The following is a 19,804-nucleotide window of genomic DNA, read 5'->3' on the forward strand; positions in this document are numbered from 1 at the left end:
GGGGGTGATGTGAAGGGGGGCTGAGGACACTGATATAAAGGGGGGTGATGTGAAGGGGGCTGAGGACACAGATATAAAGGGGGTGATTTAAAGGGGGGGCTGAGGACACTGATATAAAGGGGGGGTGATGTGAAGGGGGACTGAGGACACTGATACAAAGGGCGGGTGATGTGAAGGGGCGGCTGAGGACACTGATATAAAGGGGGGTGATGTGAAAGGGGGGCTGAGGACACTGATATAAAGGGGGGGTGATGTGAAGGGGGGCTGAGGACACTGATATAAAGGGGGGTGATGTGAAGGGGGCTGAGGACACAGATATAAAGGGGGGTGATGTGAAGGGGGGGGCTGAGGACACTGATATAAAGGGGGTGATATGAAGGGGGGGCCGAGGACACCAATATAAATGGGGGAGTGATGATGTGAAGGGGGGACTGAGGACACTGATATAATAGGGGGGTGATGTGAAGGGGGGACTGAGGACTCTGATATTAAGGTGGAGGCTGTGAAGGGGGGCTGAGGACACTGATATAAAGGGGGCTGTGATGTGAAGGGGGGCTGCGGAAACTGATATAAAGGGGGAGTGGTGATGCGAAGGGGGGGAGGAGGACACTGATATAAAGGGGGTGATGTGAAGGGGGGCTGAGGAAACTGATATAAAGGGGGAGTGGTGATGGCAAGGGGGGCGGAAGACACTGATATAAAGGGGGGGTGATGTGAAGGGGGCTGAGGACACTGATTAAAGGGGGTGTGATGTGAAGGGGGGCTGAGGACACTGATATAAAGGGGGGTGGTGTGAAGGGGGGCTGAGGACACTGATATAAAGGGGGTGATGTGAAGGGGGGCTGAGGACACTAATATAAAGGGGGTGATGTGAAGGGGGGCTGAGGACACTGATATAAAGGGGGTGATGTGAAGGGGGGCTGAGGACACTGATATAAAGGATGGTAATGTAAAGGGGGGCTGAGGACACTGATATAAAGGGGGTGATGTGAAGGGGGCTGAGGACACTAATATAAAGGGGGTGATGTGAAGGGGGGCTGAGGACACTGATATAAAGGGGGGTGATATAAAGGGAGGAGTGATGATGTGAAGGGGGGACTGAGGACTCTGATATTAAGGGGGAGGCTGTGAAGGGGGGCTGAGGACACTGATATAAAAGGGGCTGTGATATGAAGGGGGCTGAGGACACTGATATAAAGAGGGGCTGTGATGTGAAGGGGGGCTGAGGACACTGATATAAGAGGGGGTGATGTGAAGGGGGGCTGAAGACACTGATACAAAGGGGGGTGGTGTGAAGGGGGGGCTGAGGACACTGATATAAAGGGGGTGTGATGTGAAGGGGGGCGGAGGACACTGATATAAAGGGGGTGATGTGAAGGGGGGCTGAGGACACTGATATAAAGGGGGTGATGTGAAGGGGGCTGAGGACACTGATATAAAGGGGGGGGTGATGTGAAGGGAGGACTGAGGACACTGATATAAAGGGAGGGGGGGTGATGTGAAGGGGGGACTGGGGACACTGATATAAAGGGGGGTGATGTGAAGGGGGGCTTTGATATAAAGGAGGGGACTGAGGACACTGATATAAAGGGGAGATGGTGATGTGAAGGGGGGGGGCTGAGGACACTGATATAAAGGGGGTGTGATGTGAAGGGGGGGGCTGAGGACACTGATATAAAGGGGGGTGGTGATGTGAAGGGGGCTGAGGACACTGAAAAAAGGGGGGGTGATGTGAAGGGGGGCTGAGGACACTAATATAAAGGGGGGTGGTGATGTGAAGGGGGCTGAGGACACTGAAAAAAGGGGGGTGATGTGAAGGGGGGGCTGAGGACACTGATATAAAGGGGGTGTGATGTGAAGGGGGGGGCTGAGGACACTGATATAAAGGGGGGGTGATTTGAAGGGGGTCTGAGGACACTGATATAAAGGGGGGTGATGAGAATGGGGGGACTGAGGACACTGATATAAAGGGAGGGGGGGTGATGTGAAGGGGGGGCTGAGGACACTGATATAAAGGGGGGGGTGATGTGAAGGGGGGCTGAGGAAACTGATATAAAGGGGGGTGATGTGCAGGGGGGCTGAGGACACTGATATAAAGGGGGTTGATGTGAAGGGGGGCTGAGGACACTGATATAAAGGGGGTGATGTGAAGGGGGGCTGAGGACACTGATATAAAGGGGGGTGATGTGAAGGGGGGCTGAGGACACTGATATAAAGGGGGGGGGTGATGTGAAGGGGGGACTGGGGACACTGATATAAAGGGGAGATGGTGATGTGAAGGGGGGGGGCTGAGGACACTGATATAAAGGGGGGTGGTGATGTGAAGGGAGGGGCTGAGGACACTGATATAAAGGGGGTGTGATGTGAAGGGGGGGCTGAGGACACTGATATAAAGGGGGGTGTGATGTGAAGGGCGGGGGCTGAGGACACTGATATAAAGGGGGGGTGATGTGAAGGGGGTCTGAGGACACTGATATAAAGGGGGGTGATGAGAATGGGGGGACTGAGGACACTGATATAAAGGGAGGTGATGTGCAGGGGGGCTGAGGACACTGATATAAAGGGGGGTGATGTGAAGGGGGGGCTGAGGACACTGATATAAAGGGGGGTGATGTGAAGGGGGGGCTGGGGACACTGATATAAAGGGGGGGTGATGTGAAGGGGGGACTGGGGACACTGATATAAAGGGGAGATGGTGATGTGAAGGGGGGGGGGCTGAGGACACTGATATAAAGGGGGGTGGTGATGTGAAGGGAGGGGCTGAGGACACTGATATAAAGGGGGTGTGATGTGAAGGGGGGGCTGAGGACACTGATATAAAGGGGGGTGTGATGTGAAGGGCGGGGGCTGAGGACACTGATATAAAGGGGGGGTGATGTGAAGGGGGTCTGAGGACACTGATATAAAGGGGGGTGATGAGAATGGGGGGACTGAGGACACTGATATAAAGGGAGGTGATGTGCAGGGGGGCTGAGGACACTGATATAAAGGGGGGTGATGTGAAGGGGGGGCTGAGGACACTGATATAAAGGGGGGTGATGTGAAGGGGGGGCTGAGGACACTGATATAAAGGGGGGTGATGTGAAGGGGGGGCTGAGGACACTGATATAAAGGGGGGGTGATGTGAAGGGGGGGCTGAGGACACTGAAAAAAGGGGGGGTGATGTGAAGGGGGACTGGGGACACTGATATAAAGGGGGGTGATGTGAAGGGGGGCTGAGGACACTGATATAAAGGGGGGTGATGTGAAGGGGGGCTGAGGACACTGATATAAAGGGGGGTGATGTGAAGGGGGGCTGAGGACACTGATATAAAGGGGGGTGATGTGAAGGGGGACTGAGGACACTGATATAAAGGGGGGGTGATGTGAAGGGGGGCTGAGGACACTGATATAAAGGGGGGTGATGTGAAGGGGGGCTGAGGACACTGATATAAAGGGGGGTGATGTGAAGGGGGCTGAGGACACTGATATAAAGGGGGTGATGTAAAGGGGGGGCTGAGGACACTGATATAAAGGGGGGGTGATGTGAAGGGGGACTGAGGACACTGATACAAAGGGCGGGTGATGTAAAGGGGGGGCTGAGGACACTGATATAAAGGGGGGGTGATGTGAAGGGGGGCTGAGGACACTGATATAAAGGGGGGTGATGTGAAGGGGGGCTGAGGACACTGATATAAAGGGGGGTGATGTGAAGGGAACTGAGGACACTGATATAAAGGGGGTGATGTAAAGGGGGGGCTGAGGACACTGATATAAAGGGGGGGTGATGTGAAGGGGGACTGAGGACACTGATACAAAGGGCGGGTGATGTGAAGGGGCGGCTGAGGACACTGATATAAAGGGGGGTGATGTGAAAGGGGGGCTGAGGACACTGATATAAAGGGGGGGTGATGTGAAGGGGGGCTGAGGACACTGATATAAAGGGGGGTGATGTGAAGGGGGCTGAGGACACAGATATAAAGGGGGGTGATGTGAAGGGGGGGCTGAGGACACTGATATAAAGGGGGTGATATGAAGGGGGGGCCGAGGACACCAATATAAATGGGGGAGTGATGATGTGAAGGGGGGACTGAGGACACTGATATAATAGGGGGGTGATGTGAAGGGGGGACTGAGGACTCTGATATTAAGGTGGAGGCTGTGAAGGGGGGCTGAGGACACTGATATAAAGGGGGCTGTGATGTGAAGGGGGGCTGCGGAAACTGATATAAAGGGGGAGTGGTGATGCGAAGGGGGGGAGGAGGACACTGATATAAAGGGGGTGATGTGAAGGGGGGCTGAGGAAACTGATATAAAGGGGGAGTGGTGATGGCAAGGGGGGCGGAAGACACTGATATAAAGGGGGGGTGATGTGAAGGGGGCTGAGGACACTGATTAAAGGGGGTGTGATGTGAAGGGGGGCTGAGGACACTGATATAAAGGGGGGTGGTGTGAAGGGGGGCTGAGGACACTGATATAAAGGGGGTGATGTGAAGGGGGGCTGAGGACACTAATATAAAGGGGGTGATGTGAAGGGGGGCTGAGGACACTGATATAAAGGATGGTAATGTAAAGGGGGGCTGAGGACACTGATATAAAGGGGGTGATGTGAAGGGGGGCTGAGGACACTGATATAAAGGGGGGTGATATAAAGGGAGGAGTGATGATGTGAAGGGGGGACTGAGGACTCTGATATTAAGGGGGAGGCTGTGAAGGGGGGCTGAGGACACTGATATAAAGGGGGCTGTGATGTGAAGGGGGGCTGCGGAAACTGATATAAAGGGGGAGTGGTGATGCGAAGGGGGGGAGGAGGACACTGATATAAAGGGGGTGATGTGAAGGGGGGCTGAGGAAACTGATATAAAGGGGGAGTGGTGATGGCAAGGGGGGCGGAAGACACTGATATAAAGGGGGGGTGATGTGAAGGGGGCTGAGGACACTGATTAAAGGGGGTGTGATGTGAAGGGGGGCTGAGGACACTGATATAAAGGGGGGTGGTGTGAAGGGGGGCTGAGGACACTGATATAAAGGGGGTGATGTGAAGGGGGGCTGAGGACACTAATATAAAGGGGGTGATGTGAAGGGGGGCTGAGGACACTGATATAAAGGGGGTGATGTGAAGGGGGGCTGAGGACACTGATATAAAGGATGGTAATGTAAAGGGGGGCTGAGGACACTGATATAAAGGGGGTGATGTGAAGGTGGGCTGAGGACACTGATATAAAGGGGGGTGATATAAAGGGAGGAGTGATGATGTGAAGGGGGGACTGAGGACTCTGATATTAAGGGGGAGGCTGTGAAGGGGGGCTGAGGACACTGATATAAAAGGGGCTGTGATATGAAGGGGGCTGAGGACACTGATATAAAGAGGGGCTGTAATGTGAAGGGGGGCTGAGGACACTGATATAAGAGGGGGTGATGTGAAGGGGGGCTGAAGACACTGATACAAAGGGGGGTGGTGTGAAGGGGGGGCTGAGGACACTGATATAAAGGGGGTGTGATGTGAAGGGGGGCGGAGGACACTGATATAAAGGGGGTGATGTGAAGGGGGGGCTGAGGACACTGATATAAAGGGGGTGATGTGAAGGGGGCTGAGGACACTGATATAAAGGGGGGGGGGGTGATGTGAAGGGAGGACTGAGGACACTGATATAAAGGGAGGGGGGGTGATGTGAAGGGGGGACTGGGGACACTGATATAAAGGGGGGTGATGTGAAGGGGGGCTTTGATATAAAGGAGGGGACTGAGGACACTGATATAAAGGGGAGATGGTGATGTGAAGGGGGGGCTGAGGACACTGATATAAAGGGGAGATGGTGATGTGAAGGGGGGGGCTGAGGACACTGATATAAAGGGGGTGTGATGTGAAGGGGGGGCTGAGGACACTGATATAAAGGGGGGTGGTGATGTGAAGGGGGCTGAGGACACTGAAAAAAGGGGGGGTGATGTGAAGGGGGGCTGAGGACACTAATATAAAGGGGGGTGGTGATGTGAAGGGGGCTGAGGACACTGAAAAAAGGGGGGTGATGTGAAGGGGGGGCTGAGGACACTGATATAAAGGGGGTGTGATGTGAAGGGGGGGGCTGAGGACACTGATATAAAGGGGGGGGGGTGATTTGAAGGGGGTCTGAGGACACTGATATAAAGGGGGGTGATGAGAATGGGGGGACTGAGGACACTGATATAAAGGGAGGGGGGGTGATGTGAAGGGGGGGGCTGAGGACACTGATATAAAGGGGGGGGTGATGTGAAGGGGGGCTGAGGAAACTGATATAAAGGGGGTGATGTGCAGGGGGGCTGAGGACACTGATATAAAGGGGGGTGATGTGAAGGGGGGCTGAGGACACTGATATAAAGGGGGTGATGTGAAGGGGGGCTGAGGACACTGATATAAAGGGGGGTGATGTGAAGGGGGGCTGAGGACACTGATATAAAGGGGGGGGTGATGTGAAGGGGGGACTGGGGACACTGATATAAAGGGGAGATGGTGATGTGAAGGGGGGGGGGGCTGAGGACACTGATATAAAGGGGGGTGGTGATGTGAAGGGAGGGGCTGAGGACACTGATATAAAGGGGGTGTGATGTGAAGGGGGGGGGCTGAGGACACTGATATAAAGGGGGGTGTGATGTGAAGGGGGGGGGGCTGAGGACACTGATATAAAGGGGGGGTGATGTGAAGGGGGTCTGAGGACACTGATATAAAGGGGGGTGATGAGAATGGGGGGACTGAGGACACTGATATAAAGGGAGGTGATGTGCAGGGGGGCTGAGGACACTGATATAAAGGGGGGTGATGTGAAGGGGGGGCTGAGGACACTGATATAAAGGGGGGTGATGTGAAGGGGGGGCTGGGGACACTGATATAAAGGGGGGGTGATGTGAAGGGGGGACTGGGGACACTGATATAAAGGGGAGATGGTGATGTGAAGGGGGGGGGGCTGAGGACACTGATATAAAGGGGGGTGGTGATGTGAAGGGGGGCTGAGGACACTGAAAAAAGGGGGGTGATGTGAAGGGGGACTGGGGACACTGATATAAAGGGGGGTGATGTGAAGGGGGGGCTGAGGACACTGATATAAAGGGGGGGTGATGTGAAGGGGGGGCTGAGGACACTGATATAAAGGGGGGGGGTGATGTGAAGGGGGGACTGGGGACACTGATATAAAGGGGAGATGGTGATGTGAAGGGGGGGGCTGAGGACACTGATATAAAGGGGGGTGGTGATGTGAAGGGAGGGGCTGAGGACACTGATATAAAGGGGGTGTGATGTGAAGGGGGGGGCTGAGGACACTGATATAAAGGGGGGTGATGTGAAGGGGGGGCTGAGGACACTGATATAAAGGGGGGGTGATGTGAAGGGGGGCTGAGGACACTGATATAAAGGGGGGTGATGTGAAGGGGGGGCTGAGGACACTGATATAAAGGGGGGGTGATGTGAAGGGGGGCTGAGGACACTGATATAAAGGGGGGTGATGTGAAGGGGGGGCTGAGGACACTGATATAAAGGGGGGTGATGTGAAGGGGGGCTGAGGACACTGATATAAAGGGGGGGTGATGTGAAGGGGGGGCTGAGGACACTGATATAAAGGGGGGGTGATGTGAAGGGGGGGCTGAGGACACTGAAAAAAGGGGGGGTGATGTGAAGGGGGACTGGGGACACTGATATAAAGGGGGGTGATGTGAAGGGGGGCTGAGGACACTGATATAAAGGGGGGTGATGTGAAGGGGGGCTGAGGACACTGATATAAAGGGGGGTGATGTGAAGGGGGGCTGAGGACACTGATATAAAGGGGGGTGATGTGAAGGGGGGCTGAGAACACTGATATAAAGGGGGGGTGATGTGAAGGGGGGCTGAGAACACTGATATAAAGGGGGGGTGATGTGAAGGGGGGCTGAGGACACTGATATAAATGGGGTGATGTGAAGGGGGGGCTGAGAACACTGATATAAAGGGGGTGATGTGAAGGGGGGGCTGAGGACACTGATATAAAGGGGGGGGTGAGGTGAAGGGGGGCTGAGGACACTGATATAAAGGGGGGTGATGTGAAGGGGGGGCTGAGGACACTGATATAAAGGGGGGGTGATGTGAAGGGGGGCTGAGGACACTGAAAAAAGGGGGGGTGATGTGAAGGGGGGCTGAGGACACTGATATAAAGGGGGGTGATGTGAAGGGGGGCTGAGAACACTGATATAAATGGGGTGATGTGAAGGGGGGCTGAGGACACTGATATAAATGGGGTGATGTGAAGGGGGGGCTGAGGACACTGATATAAAGGGGGGGTGAGGTGAAGGGGGGCTGAGGACACTGATATAAAGGGGGGTGATGTGAAGGGGGGGCTGAGGACACTGATATAAAGGGGGGGTGATGTGAAGGGGGGGCTGAGGACACTGAAAAAAGGGGGGGTGATGTGAAGGGGGACTGGGGACACTGATATAAAGGGGGGTGATGTGAAGGGGGGCTGAGGACACTGATATAAAGGGGGGTGATGTGAAGGGGGGCTGAGGACACTGATATAAAGGGGGGTGATGTGAAGGGGGGCTGAGGACACTGATATAAAGGGGGGTGATGTGAAGGGGGGCTGAGAACACTGATATAAAGGGGGGGGGGGTGATGTGAAGGGGGGCTGAGAACACTGATATAAAGGGGGGGTGATGTGAAGGGGGGCTGAGGACACTGATATAAATGGGGTGATGTGAAGGGGGGGCTGAGAACACTGATATAAAGGGGGGGGTGATGTGAAGGGGGGCTGAGAACACTGATATAAAGGGGGTTGATGTGAAGGAGGGCTGAGAACACTGATATAAAGGGGGGGTGATGTGAAGGGGGGCTGAGAACACTGATATAAAGGGGGTTGATGTGAAGGGGGGGCTGAGAACACTGATATAAAGGGGGGGTGATGTGAAGGGGGGCTGAGAACACTGATATAAAGGGGGGTGATGTGAAGGGGGGGCTGAGAACACTGATATAAAGGGGGGGTGATGTGAAGGGGGGCTGAGGACACTGATATAAAGGGGGGTGATGTGAAGGGGGGCTGAGGACACTGATATAAAGGGGGGGTGATGTGAAAGGGGGGGCTGAGGACACTGATATAAAGGGGGGTGATGTGAAGCGGGGCTGAGGAAACTGATATAAAGGGGGAGTGGTGATGGGAAGGGGGGCGGAAGACACTGATATAAAGGGGGGTGATGTGAAGGGGGGCTGAGGACACTGATATAAAGGGGGAGTGGTGATGGGAAGGGGGGCTGAGGACACTGATATAAAGGGGGGTGACGTGAAGGGGGGCTGAGAACACTGATATAAAGGGGGGGTGATGTGAAGGGGGGCTGAGGACACTGATATAAAGAAGGGTGATGTGAAGGGGGGCTGAGGACACTGATATAAAGGGGGGGTGATGTGAAAGGGGGCTGAGGACAATGATATAAAGGGGGGTGATGTGAAGGGGGGCTGAGGACACTGATATAAAGGGGGAGTGGTGATGGGAAGGGGGGCGGAAGACACTGATATAAAGGGGGGTGATGTGAAGGGGGGCTGAGGACACTGATATAAAGGGGGAGTGGTGATGGGAAGGGGGGCTGAGGACACTGATATAAAGGGGGGTGACGTGAAGGGGGGCTGAGAACACTGATATAAAGGGGGGGTGATGTGAAGGGGGGCTGAGGACACTGATATAAAGGGGGGTGATGTGAAGGGGGGCTGAGGACACTGATATAAAGGGGGAGTGGTGATGGGAAGGGGGGCTGAGGACACTGATATAAAGGGGGGTGATGTGAAGGGGGGCTGAGGACACTGATATAAAGGGGAGTGGTGATGGGAAGGGGGGCTGAGGACACTGATATAAAGGGGGGTGATGTGAAGGGGGGGCTGAGGACACTGATATAAAGGGGGGTGATGTGAAGGGGGGGCTGAGGACACTGATAAAAAGGGGGGTGATGTGAAGGGGGGGCTGAGGACACTGATATAAAGGGGGGTGATGTGAAGGGGGGCTGAGGACACTGATATAAAGGGGGGTGACGTGAAGGGGGGCTGAGAACACTGATATAAAGGGGGGGGTGATGTGAAGGGGGGCTGAGGACACTGATAAAAAGGGGGGTGATGTGAAGGGGGGGCTGAGGACACTGATATAAAGGGGGGTGATGTGAAGGGGGGGCTGAGGACACTGATATAAAGGGGGGTGACGTGAAGGGGGGCTGAGAACACTGATATAAAGGGGGGGGTGATGTGAAGGGGGGCTGAGGACACTGATATAAAGGGGGAGTGGTGATGGGAAGGGGGGCTGAGGACACTGATATAAAGGGGGGTGATGTGAAGGGGGGCTGAGGACACTGATATAAAGGAGAAAGTAAGGTGAGGGGGGACTGAGGCCACTAATATAAAGGGGAGGGACTGATGTGAAGGGGGGCTGAGGACACTGATATAAAGGGGGAGTGGTGATGGGAAGGGGGGCGGAAGACACTGATATAAAGGGGGGTGATGTGAAGGGGGGCTGAGGACACTGATATAAAGGGGGAGTGGTGATGGGAAGGGGGGCTGAGGACACTGATATAAAGGGGGGTGACGTGAAGGGGGGCTGAGAACACTGATATAAAGGGGGGGTGATGTGAAGGGGGGCTGAGGACACTGATATAAAGGGGGGTGATGTGAAGGGGGGCTGAGGACACTGATATAAAGGGGGAGTGGTGATGGGAAGGGGGGCTGAGGACACTGATATAAAGGGGGGTGATGTGAAGGGGGGCTGAGGACACTGATATAAAGGGGGAGTGGTGATGGGAAGGGGGGCTGAGGACACTGATATAAAGGGGGGTGATGTGAAGGGGGGGCTGAGGACACTGATATAAAGGGGGAGTGGTGATGGGAAGGGGGGCTGAGGACACTGATATAAAGGGGGGTGATGTGAAGGGGGGGCTGAGGACACTGATATAAAGGGGGGTGATGTGAAGGGGGGGCTGAGGACACTGATAAAAAGGGGGGTGATGTGAAGGGGGGGCTGAGGACACTGATATAAAGGGGGGTGATGTGAAGGGGGGCTGAGGACACTGATATAAAGGGGGGTGATGTGAAGGGGGGGCTGAGGACACTGATATAAAGGGGGGTGACGTGAAGGGGGGCTGAGAACACTGATATAAAGGGGGGGTGATGTGAAGGGGGGCTGAGGACACCGATATAAAGGGGGGTGATGTGAAGGGGGGGCTGAGGACACTGATATAAAGGGGGAGTGGTGATGGGAAGGGGGGCTGAGGACACTGATATAAAGGGGGGTGATGTGAAGGGGGGGCTGAGGACACTGATATAAAGGGGGGTGATGTGAAGGGGGGCTGAGGACACTGATATAAAGGGGGGTGATGTGAAGGGGGGCTGAGGACACTGATATAAAGGGGGGTGATGTGAAGGGGGGCTGAGGACACTGATATAAAGGGGGGTGATGTGAAGGGGGGGCTGAGGACACTGATAAAAAGGGGGGTGATGTGAAGGGGGGGCTGAGGACACTGATATAAAGGGGGGTGATGTGAAGGGGGGCTGAGGACACTGATATAAAGGGGGGTGATGTGAAGGGGGGGCTGAGGACACTGATATAAAGGGGGGTGATGTGAAGGGGGGCTGAGGACACTGATATAAAGGGGGGGTGATGTGAAGGGGGGCTGAGGACACTGATATAAAGGGGGGGTGGTGATGGGAAGGGGGGCTGAGGACACTGATATAAAGGAGAAAGTAAGGTGAGGGGGGACTGAGGCCACTAATATAAAGGGGAGGGACTGATGTGAAGGGGGGCTGAGGATGCCAGGTGCCAGCCTGGTATAAGGAGGTGGAATAGGGGTGCCAGGCTGGTATAAGGAGGTGGAATAGGGGTGCCAGGCTGGTATAAGGAGGTGGAATAGGGGTGCCAGGCTGGTATAAGGAGGTGGAATAGGGGTGCCAGGCTGGTATAAGGAGGTGGAATAGGGGTGCCAGCCTGGTATAAGGAGGTGGAATAGGGGTGCCAGCCTGGTATAAGGAGGTGGAATAGGGGTGCCAGGCTGGTATAAGCGGGTGGAATAGGGGTGCCAGGCTGGTATAAGGAGGTGGAATAGGGGTGCCAGCCTGGTATAAGGAGGTGGAATAGGGGTGCCAGGCTGGTATAAGGAGGTGGAATAGGGGTGCCAGGCTGGTATAAGGAGGTGGAATAGGGGTGCCAGGCTGGTATAAGGAGGTGGAATAGGGGTGCCAGCCTGGTATAAGCGGGTAGAATAGGGGTGCCAGGCTGGTATAAGGAGGTGGAATAGGGGTGCCAGCCTGGTATAAGGAGGTGGAATAGGGGTGCCAGCCTGGTATAAGGAGGTGGAATAGGGGTGCCAGGCTGGTATAAGGAGGTGGAATAGGGGTGCCAGGCTGGTATAAGGAGGTGGAATAGGGGTGCCAGCCTGGTATAAGGAGGTGGAATAGGGGTGCCAGGCTGGTATAAGGAGGTGGAATAGGGGTGCCAGGCTGGTATAAGGAGGTGGAATAGGGGTGCCAGGCTGGTATAAGGAGGTGGAATAGGGGTGCCAGCCTGGTATAAGCGGGTAGAATAGGGGTGCCAGGCTGGTATAAGCGGGTGGAATAGGGGTGCCAGGCTGGTATAAGCGGGTGGAATAGGGGTGCCAGGCTGGTATAAGGAGGGGGAATAGGGGTGCCAGGCTGGTATAAGCGGGTGGAATAGGGGTGCCAGGCTGGTATAAGCGGGTGGAATAGGGGTGCCAGGCTGGTATAAGGAGGGGGAATAGGGGTGCCAGGCTGGTATAAGGAGGTGGAATGGAGGTGCCAGGCTGGTATACATGTGGGTGTTGGGGGTGCAGTGCCGCCCCAGGCGTCGCTCTCTCTGCTCTTCTCCTTATTGGATGTTTTGCATCTCAGACTGGATTTGTATAAATGATTTTCATGTTCTGTCATTCGATCGCCTCTGCGGTGGACTGACCCCCCGCGGTGATCACACCTCTCTCAGGTCAGAGGACTCTCTGTGTGACACCACTGCAGTATACAGGGGGGAGGGGGATGTAGGGAGTGCATATCCAGGGGTAGGTGATACACAGGGTACAGGAGACAGGTGTGATGTACAGAGCGCAGGGGTCAGGTGTGGTGTGCAGAGAGCAAACGTCAGGAGTAAGTAACAAAGAATGTGCAGGCATCAGGAGTGATGTATAGAGTGCAGGGGTGAGGAGTAAGTAATGTAGAATCTGCTGGGGTCAGGTGTATGTAATGTATAATTTGCAGGGGTCAGGAGTGTTGTACAGAGTGCAGGGGTCAGGAGTAAGTAATGTATAATGTGCAGGGGTCAGGAGTGTTGTACAGAGTGCAGGGGTCAAGAGTAAGTAATGTAGAATCTGCAGGGGTCAGGCGTAAGTAATGTAGAATGTGCAGGGGTCAGGAGTGTTGTACAGAGTGCAGAGGTGAGGAGTAAGTAATGTAGAATCTGCAGGGGTCAGGCGTAAGTAATGTAGAATGTGCAGGGGTCAGGAGTGTTGTACAGAGTGCAGAGGTGAGGAGTAAGTAATATAGAATCTGCTGGGGTCAGGAGTAAGTAATGTAGAATGTGTAGGGGTCAGGAGTAAGTAATGTATAATTTGCAGGGGTCAGGAGTGTTGTACAGAGTGCAGGGGTCAGGAGTAAGTAATGTATAATGTGCAGGGGTCAGGAGTGTTGTACAGAGTGCAGGGGTCAAGAGTAAGTAATGTAGAATCTGCAGGGGTCAGGCATAAGTAATGTAAAGTGTGCAGGGGTCAGGAGTGTTGTACAGAGTGCAGAGGTGAGGAGTAAGTAAAGTAGAATCTGCTGGGGTCAGGAGTAAGTAATGTAGAATGTGCAGGGGTAAGGAGTAAGTAATGCAGAATGTGCAGGGGTCAGGAGTATTGTACAGAGTGCAGGGGTCAGGAGTAAGTAATGTAGAATCTGCAGGGGTCAGGCGTAAGTAATGTAGAATATGCAGGGGTCAGGAGTGTTGTACAGATTGCAGGGGTCAGGAGTACATCATGTAGAATGTGCAGGGGTCAGGAGTAAGAAATGTATATGAATGTATATGAATGTGCAGAGGTCAGGAGTGATGTACAATTTGCAGGCTTCAAGAGGCTTCAAGAGTGACTTACAGAATGCAGGGGTCAGGAGTTATGTACAGTGTGCAAAGGTCAGAAGTAAGCAATGTAGAATGTGCAAGTGTGAGGAGTGATGTACAGAGTGCAGGGGTCAGGAGTAAGTAATGTAGAATAGTGCAGGGGTCAAGAGTGATCTATAGCGTGCAGGGGTCAAAAGTGGCGTACAGAGTGCAGGGGTCAGGAGTGATGTACACAGTGCAAAGGTCAGGAGTAATGTAGAGTGGGCAGTGGTCAGGAGTGATGTGCAGAGTGCATGGGTCAGGAGTAAGTAACATAGAATGTGCAGGGATCAGGATTTATGTATAGAGTGCAGGGGTCATGAGTAGGTAATGTAGAATAATGCAGGGATCAGGAGTGATAATTAAAATGCAGGGGTCAGGAGTAAGTTATGTATAATGTGCAGGGGTAGAATGTAGAATGTAGAATAGTGAAGGGGTCTGGAGTGAATGGGTCTGAAATGTAGAATGTAGAATAGTGAAGGGGTCTGGAGTGATGTACAGAGTGCAGGGGTCAGGAGTGCCATACAGAGTGCAGGGGTCAGGAGTGATGTACAGAGTGCAGGGGTCGGGAGTAATGTAGAATGTGCAGGGTCAGGAGTGATGTGCGGAGTGCAGGGGTCAGGAGTAAGTAACATAAAATATGCAGGCATCAGGGGCTATGTATAGAGTGCAGGGGTCAGGAGTGATGTACAGAGTGCAGGGGTCAGGGTTTAGGTACAGAGCACAAGGGTCAGGAGTAAGTTATGTAAAATGTGCAGGGGTCAGGAGTGTTGTACAGATTGCAGGGGTATGGAGTAAGTAATGTAGAATAGTGCAGGGGGTCAGGAGTGATGTACAGAGTCAGTGACCCTGACTGGTGATTCTTGACCCGGCAGTGACCCTGACTGGTGATTCTTGACCCAGTAATGACCCTGACTGGTGACTCTTGATCTGGCAGTGACTCTAACTGGTGATTCTTGACCCTGCAGTGACCCTGACTGGTGATTCTTGACCCGGAAGTGACCCTGACTGGTGATTCTTGACCCTGCAGTGACCCTGACTGGTGATTCTTGACCCGGCAGTGACCCTGACTGGTGATTCTTGACCCTGCAGTGACCCTGACTGGTGATTCTTGACCCTGCAGTGACCCTGACTGGTGATTCTTGACCCAGTAATGACCCTGACTGGTGATTCTTGACCCGGCAGTGACCCTGACTGGTGATTCTTGACCCAGCAGTGACCCTGACTGGTGATTCTTGACCCGGCAGTGACCCTGACTGGTGATTCTTGACCCGGCAGTGACCCTGACTGGTGATTTTTGACCCAGTAATGACCCTGACTGGTGATTCTTGACCCGGCAGTGACCCTGACTGGTGATTCTTGACCCAGCAGTGACCCTGACTGGTGATTCTTGACCCGGTAGTGACCCTGACTGGTGATTCTTGACCCGGCAGTGACCCTGACTGGTGATTCTTGACCCGGCAGTGACCCTGACTGGTGATTCTTGACCCGGCAGTGACCCTGACTGGTGATTCTTGACCCGGCAGTGACCCTGACTGGTGATTCTTGACCCGGCAGTGACCCTGACTGGTGATTCTTGACCCGGCAGTGACCCTGACTGGTGATTCTTGACCCGGCAGTGACCCTGACTGGTGATTTTTGACCCAGTAATGACCCTGACTGGTGACTCTTGATCTGGCAGTGACTCTAACTGGTGATTCTTGACCCTGCAGTGACCCTGACTGGTGATTCTTGACCCGGCAGTGACCCTGACTGGTGATTCTTGACCCGGCAGTGACCCTGACTGGTGATTCTTGACCCAGCAGTGACCCTGACTGGTGATTCTTGACCCGGCAGTGACCCTGACTGGTGATTCTTGACCCGGTAGTGACCCTGACTGGTGATTCTTGACCCGGCAGTGACCCTGACTGGTGAATCTTGACCCGGCAGTGACCCTGACTGGTGACTCTTGATCTGGCAGTGACTCTAACTGGTGATTCTTGACCCTGCAGTGACCCTGACTGGTGATTCTTGACCCGGCAGTGACCCTGACTGGTGATTCTTGACCCGGCAGTGACCCTGACTGGTGACTCTTGATCTGGCAGTGACTCTAACTGGTGATTCTTGACCCTGCAGTGACCCTGACTGGTGATTCTTGACCCGGCAGTGACCCTGACTGGTGATTCTTGACCCAGCAGTGACCCTGACTGGTGATTCTTGACCCGGCAGTGACCCTGACTGGTGATTCTTGACCCGGCAGTGACCCTGACTGGTGATTCTTGACCCGGCAGTGACCCTGACTGGTGATTTTTGACCCGACAGTGACCCTGACTGGTGATTTTTGACCCGGCAGTGACCCTGACTGGTGATTCTTGACCCGGCAGTGACCCTGACTGGTGATTCTTGACCCGGCAGTGACCCTGACTGGTGATTCTTGACCCAGTAATGACCCTGACTGGTGATTCTTGACCCGGCAGTGACCCTGACTGGTGATTCTTGACCCAGTAATGACCCTGACTGGTGATTCTTGACCCGGCAGTGACCCTGACTGGTGATTTGTGACCCGGTAGTGACTGACTGGTGACTCTTGATCTGGCAGTGACCCTGACTGGTGATTCTTGACCCAGCAGTGACTGACTGGTGACTCTTGATCTGGCAGTGACTCTAACTGGTGATTCTTGACCCGGCAGTGACCCTGACTGGTGACTCTTGATCTGGCAGTGACTCTAACTGGTGATTCTTGACCCGGCAGTGACCCTGACTAGGGGTTATTGACCCGGCAGTGACCCTGACTGGTGATTCTTGACCCAGCAGTGACCCTGACTGGTGATTCTTGACCCGGCAGTGACCCTGACTGGTGATTCTTGACCCAGCAGTGACCCTGACTGGTGATTCTTGACCCGGCAGTGACCCTGACTGGTGATTTTTGACCCGACAGTGACCCTGACTGGTGATTTTTGACCCGGCAGTGACCCTGACTGGTGATTCTTGACCCGGCAGTGACCCTGACTGGTGATTCTTGACCCGGCAGTGACCCTGACTGGTGATTCTTGACCCAGTAATGACCCTGACTGGTGATTCTTGACCCGGCAGTGACCCTGACTGGTGATTCTTGACCCAGTAATGACCCTGACTGGTGATTCTTGACCCGGCAGTGACCCTGACTGGTGATTTGTGACCCGGTAGTGACTGACTGGTGACTCTTGATCTGGCAGTGACCCTGACTGGTGATTCTTGACCCAGCAGTGACTGACTGGTGACTCTTGATCTGGCAGTGACTCTAACTGGTGATTCTTGACCCGGCAGTGACCCTGACTAGGGGTTATTGACCCGGCAGTGACCCTGACTAGGGGTTATTGACCCAGCAGTGACCTTGTTTGGTGATCTCTGGCCTGCAATGATAGTGTCTGGATGTGACCTTGCATTGACCCTGTCTGGTGACCCTTGACCCAACAGTGACCTTTCCTGACACCAAAGTGATCTTGTCTGATTGGTTGTCGCTTCATTTCCTGAAGCTCATTTGTCCCGTCTGATGCCCCGGGATGCACTTCCATTGGTCAATCACTTGGATAATGCCGGCTCTCCGGGTGACGTGTCAGGGACTGTGGTCCCCTCGTGGGGCACTAATCCATTGGACGGGGAGGGGGCATTATTACGGCAAGTAGTAAGAGCCCCATGGTGAATCCATCATAGGGATCAGAGAGATCCACCATAATGACCCCTTTGGCACACTAGGTGGCAATGTCATGTTTGCCCCATGCTTGGTGCCCACCACACATGGCGAACCCTCCCCCATGGCCCCATCTAGAAGACATACAACCACCATCCATTCCGGGGTACTCACCACCGAGAAGTTCAATGGACCACAGTCCTGGTTCCGATAGCTGCACTCCAAGATCATATCATTCAGAGAGTGGCCCGTCCGGTCGTAGAACTCCTGCATGTTGATCTGCACGGGTTTGAAGTTGTCGTTGGTGAGATTGAGGCCGGCGATGACCTTGTCCTTGTCCTCCCAGCCCAGGAACTTGTCCAGCCACTCCAGGTCGTTGCGGGTCAGCCGGCTCTTCCGGAAACTGTTATAATTGCAGATGGTGATGGCCGGGAAGGTCATGAATTGGCTCTCCTCCTCATCCAACGTGGTGACATGGTGGTACTCCGAATAGTAGATGATTCGGTCAGCCACTTGGAAGAGGAAGCAGCTGAGGGACGCCAGGAAGGCGCAAGCCCAAAACACCCGGCGCGGGGTCACCCCTCCGGGCAGGAAGACGTGGCTGATTCCATGAAGCGTTGAGTTACCTGCGAAGGTGGCGAGGTCAGAAGCCTTCAAATCGCCCTCCTCTTCCTCAGATCCCTGTGGGGGTTTCAGGATATCCATTGGGGACAGGCTGGGACTCCTCTATCCGGGGAGAGGCTGGGACTCTTCTATCCGGGGAGAGGCTGGGACTCTTCTGTCCGGGGAGAGGCTGGGACTCTTCTGTCCGGGGAGAGGCTGGGACTCTTCTGTCCGGGGAGAGGCTGGGACTCTTCTGTCCGGGGAGAGGCTGGGACTCTTCTGTCCGGGGAGAGGCTGGGACTCTTCTGTCCGGGGACAGGCTGGGACTCCTCTGTCCAGGGACAGGCTGGGACTCCTCTATCCGGGGAGAGGCTGGGACTCCTCTGTCCGGGGAGAGGCTGGGACTCTTCTATCCGCGGAGAGGCTGGGACTCTTCTGTCCGGGGAGAGGCTGGGACTCTTCTGTCCGGGGAGAGGCTGGGACTCTTCTGTCCGGGGAGAGGCTGGGACTCCTCTATCCGGGGAGAGGCTGGGACTCCTCTGTCCGGGGAGAGGCTGGGACTCTTCTATCCGCGGAGAGGCTGGGACTCTTCTGTCCGGGGACAGGCTGGGACTCCTCTGTCGGTGGACAGGCTGGGACTCCTCTGTCCGGGGAGAGGCTGGGACTCTTCTGTCCGGGGAGAGGCTGGGACTCTTCTGTCCGGGGACAGGCTGGGACTCTTCTGTCCGGGGAGAGGCTGGGACTCTTCTGTCCGGGGACAGGCTGGGACTCTTCTGTCCGGGGACAGGCTGGGACTCTTCTGTCCGGGGACAGGCTGGGACTCTTCTGTCCGGGGAGAGGCTGGGACTCTTCTGTCCGGGGACAGGCTGGGACTCCTCTATCCGGGGAGAGGCTGGGACTCTTCTGTCCGGGGACAGGCTGGGACTCTTCTGTCCGGGGAGAGGCTGGGACTCTTCTGTCCGGGGAGAGGCTGGGACTCTTCTATCCGGGGAGAGGCTGGGACTCTTCTGTCCGGGGACAGGCTGGGACTCCTCTATCCGGGGAGAGGCTGGGACTCTTCTGTCCGGGGACAGGCTGGGACTCTTCTGTCCGGGGAGAGGCTGGGACTCTTCTGTCCGGGGACAGGCTGGGACTCTTCTATCCGGGGAGAGGCTGGGACTCTTCTGTCCGGGGACAGGCTGGGACTCTTCTGTCCGGGGAGAGGCTGGGACTCTTCTGTCCGGGGACAGGCTGGGACTCTTCTGTCCGGGGAGAGGCTGGGACTCTTCTGTCCGGGGAGAGGCTGGGACTCTTCTGTCCGGGGAGAGGCTGGGACTCTTCTGTCCGGGGACAGGCTGGGACTCCTCTATCCGGGGAGAGGCTGGGACTCTTCTATCCGGGGAGAGGCTGGGACTCTTCTATCCGGGGAGAGGCTGGGACTTTGCCGTAGTCTGTAGGATGGTGAAGGGGTCCCGGGGACTGCAGTGGACCGGCG

General features: G+C 55.0%; 1 protein-coding gene across 2 annotated transcripts in view; it reads right to left on the reverse strand.

Annotated features, from left to right (window-relative positions):
• LOC143997864 (acid-sensing ion channel 1C-like) overlaps positions 1–18,696 on the reverse strand; it is a 98,834-nt gene extending 80,138 nt beyond the window's left edge. Inside the window, exon 1 of one of the 2 annotated variants that reach the window (XM_077493699.1) lies at positions 17,902–18,696. In XM_077493699.1, coding sequence (XP_077349825.1) covers positions 17,902–18,432 — 531 coding nt within the window. In that variant the 5' untranslated portion in view covers positions 18,433–18,696. The remainder of the gene's footprint in view (positions 1–17,901) is intronic. The other variant, XM_077493700.1, reaches the window with a different exon arrangement.
• Between the last annotated feature and the right edge of the window lie 1,108 nt (positions 18,697–19,804).

This window comes from Lithobates pipiens, unplaced genomic scaffold (genome assembly GCF_037356315.1).
Source record: "Lithobates pipiens isolate NorthernLeopardFrog02 unplaced genomic scaffold, aLitPip1_a1.2 Scaffold_19, whole genome shotgun sequence".
Classification (NCBI taxonomy): Eukaryota; Metazoa; Chordata; class Amphibia; order Anura; family Ranidae; genus Lithobates; species Lithobates pipiens.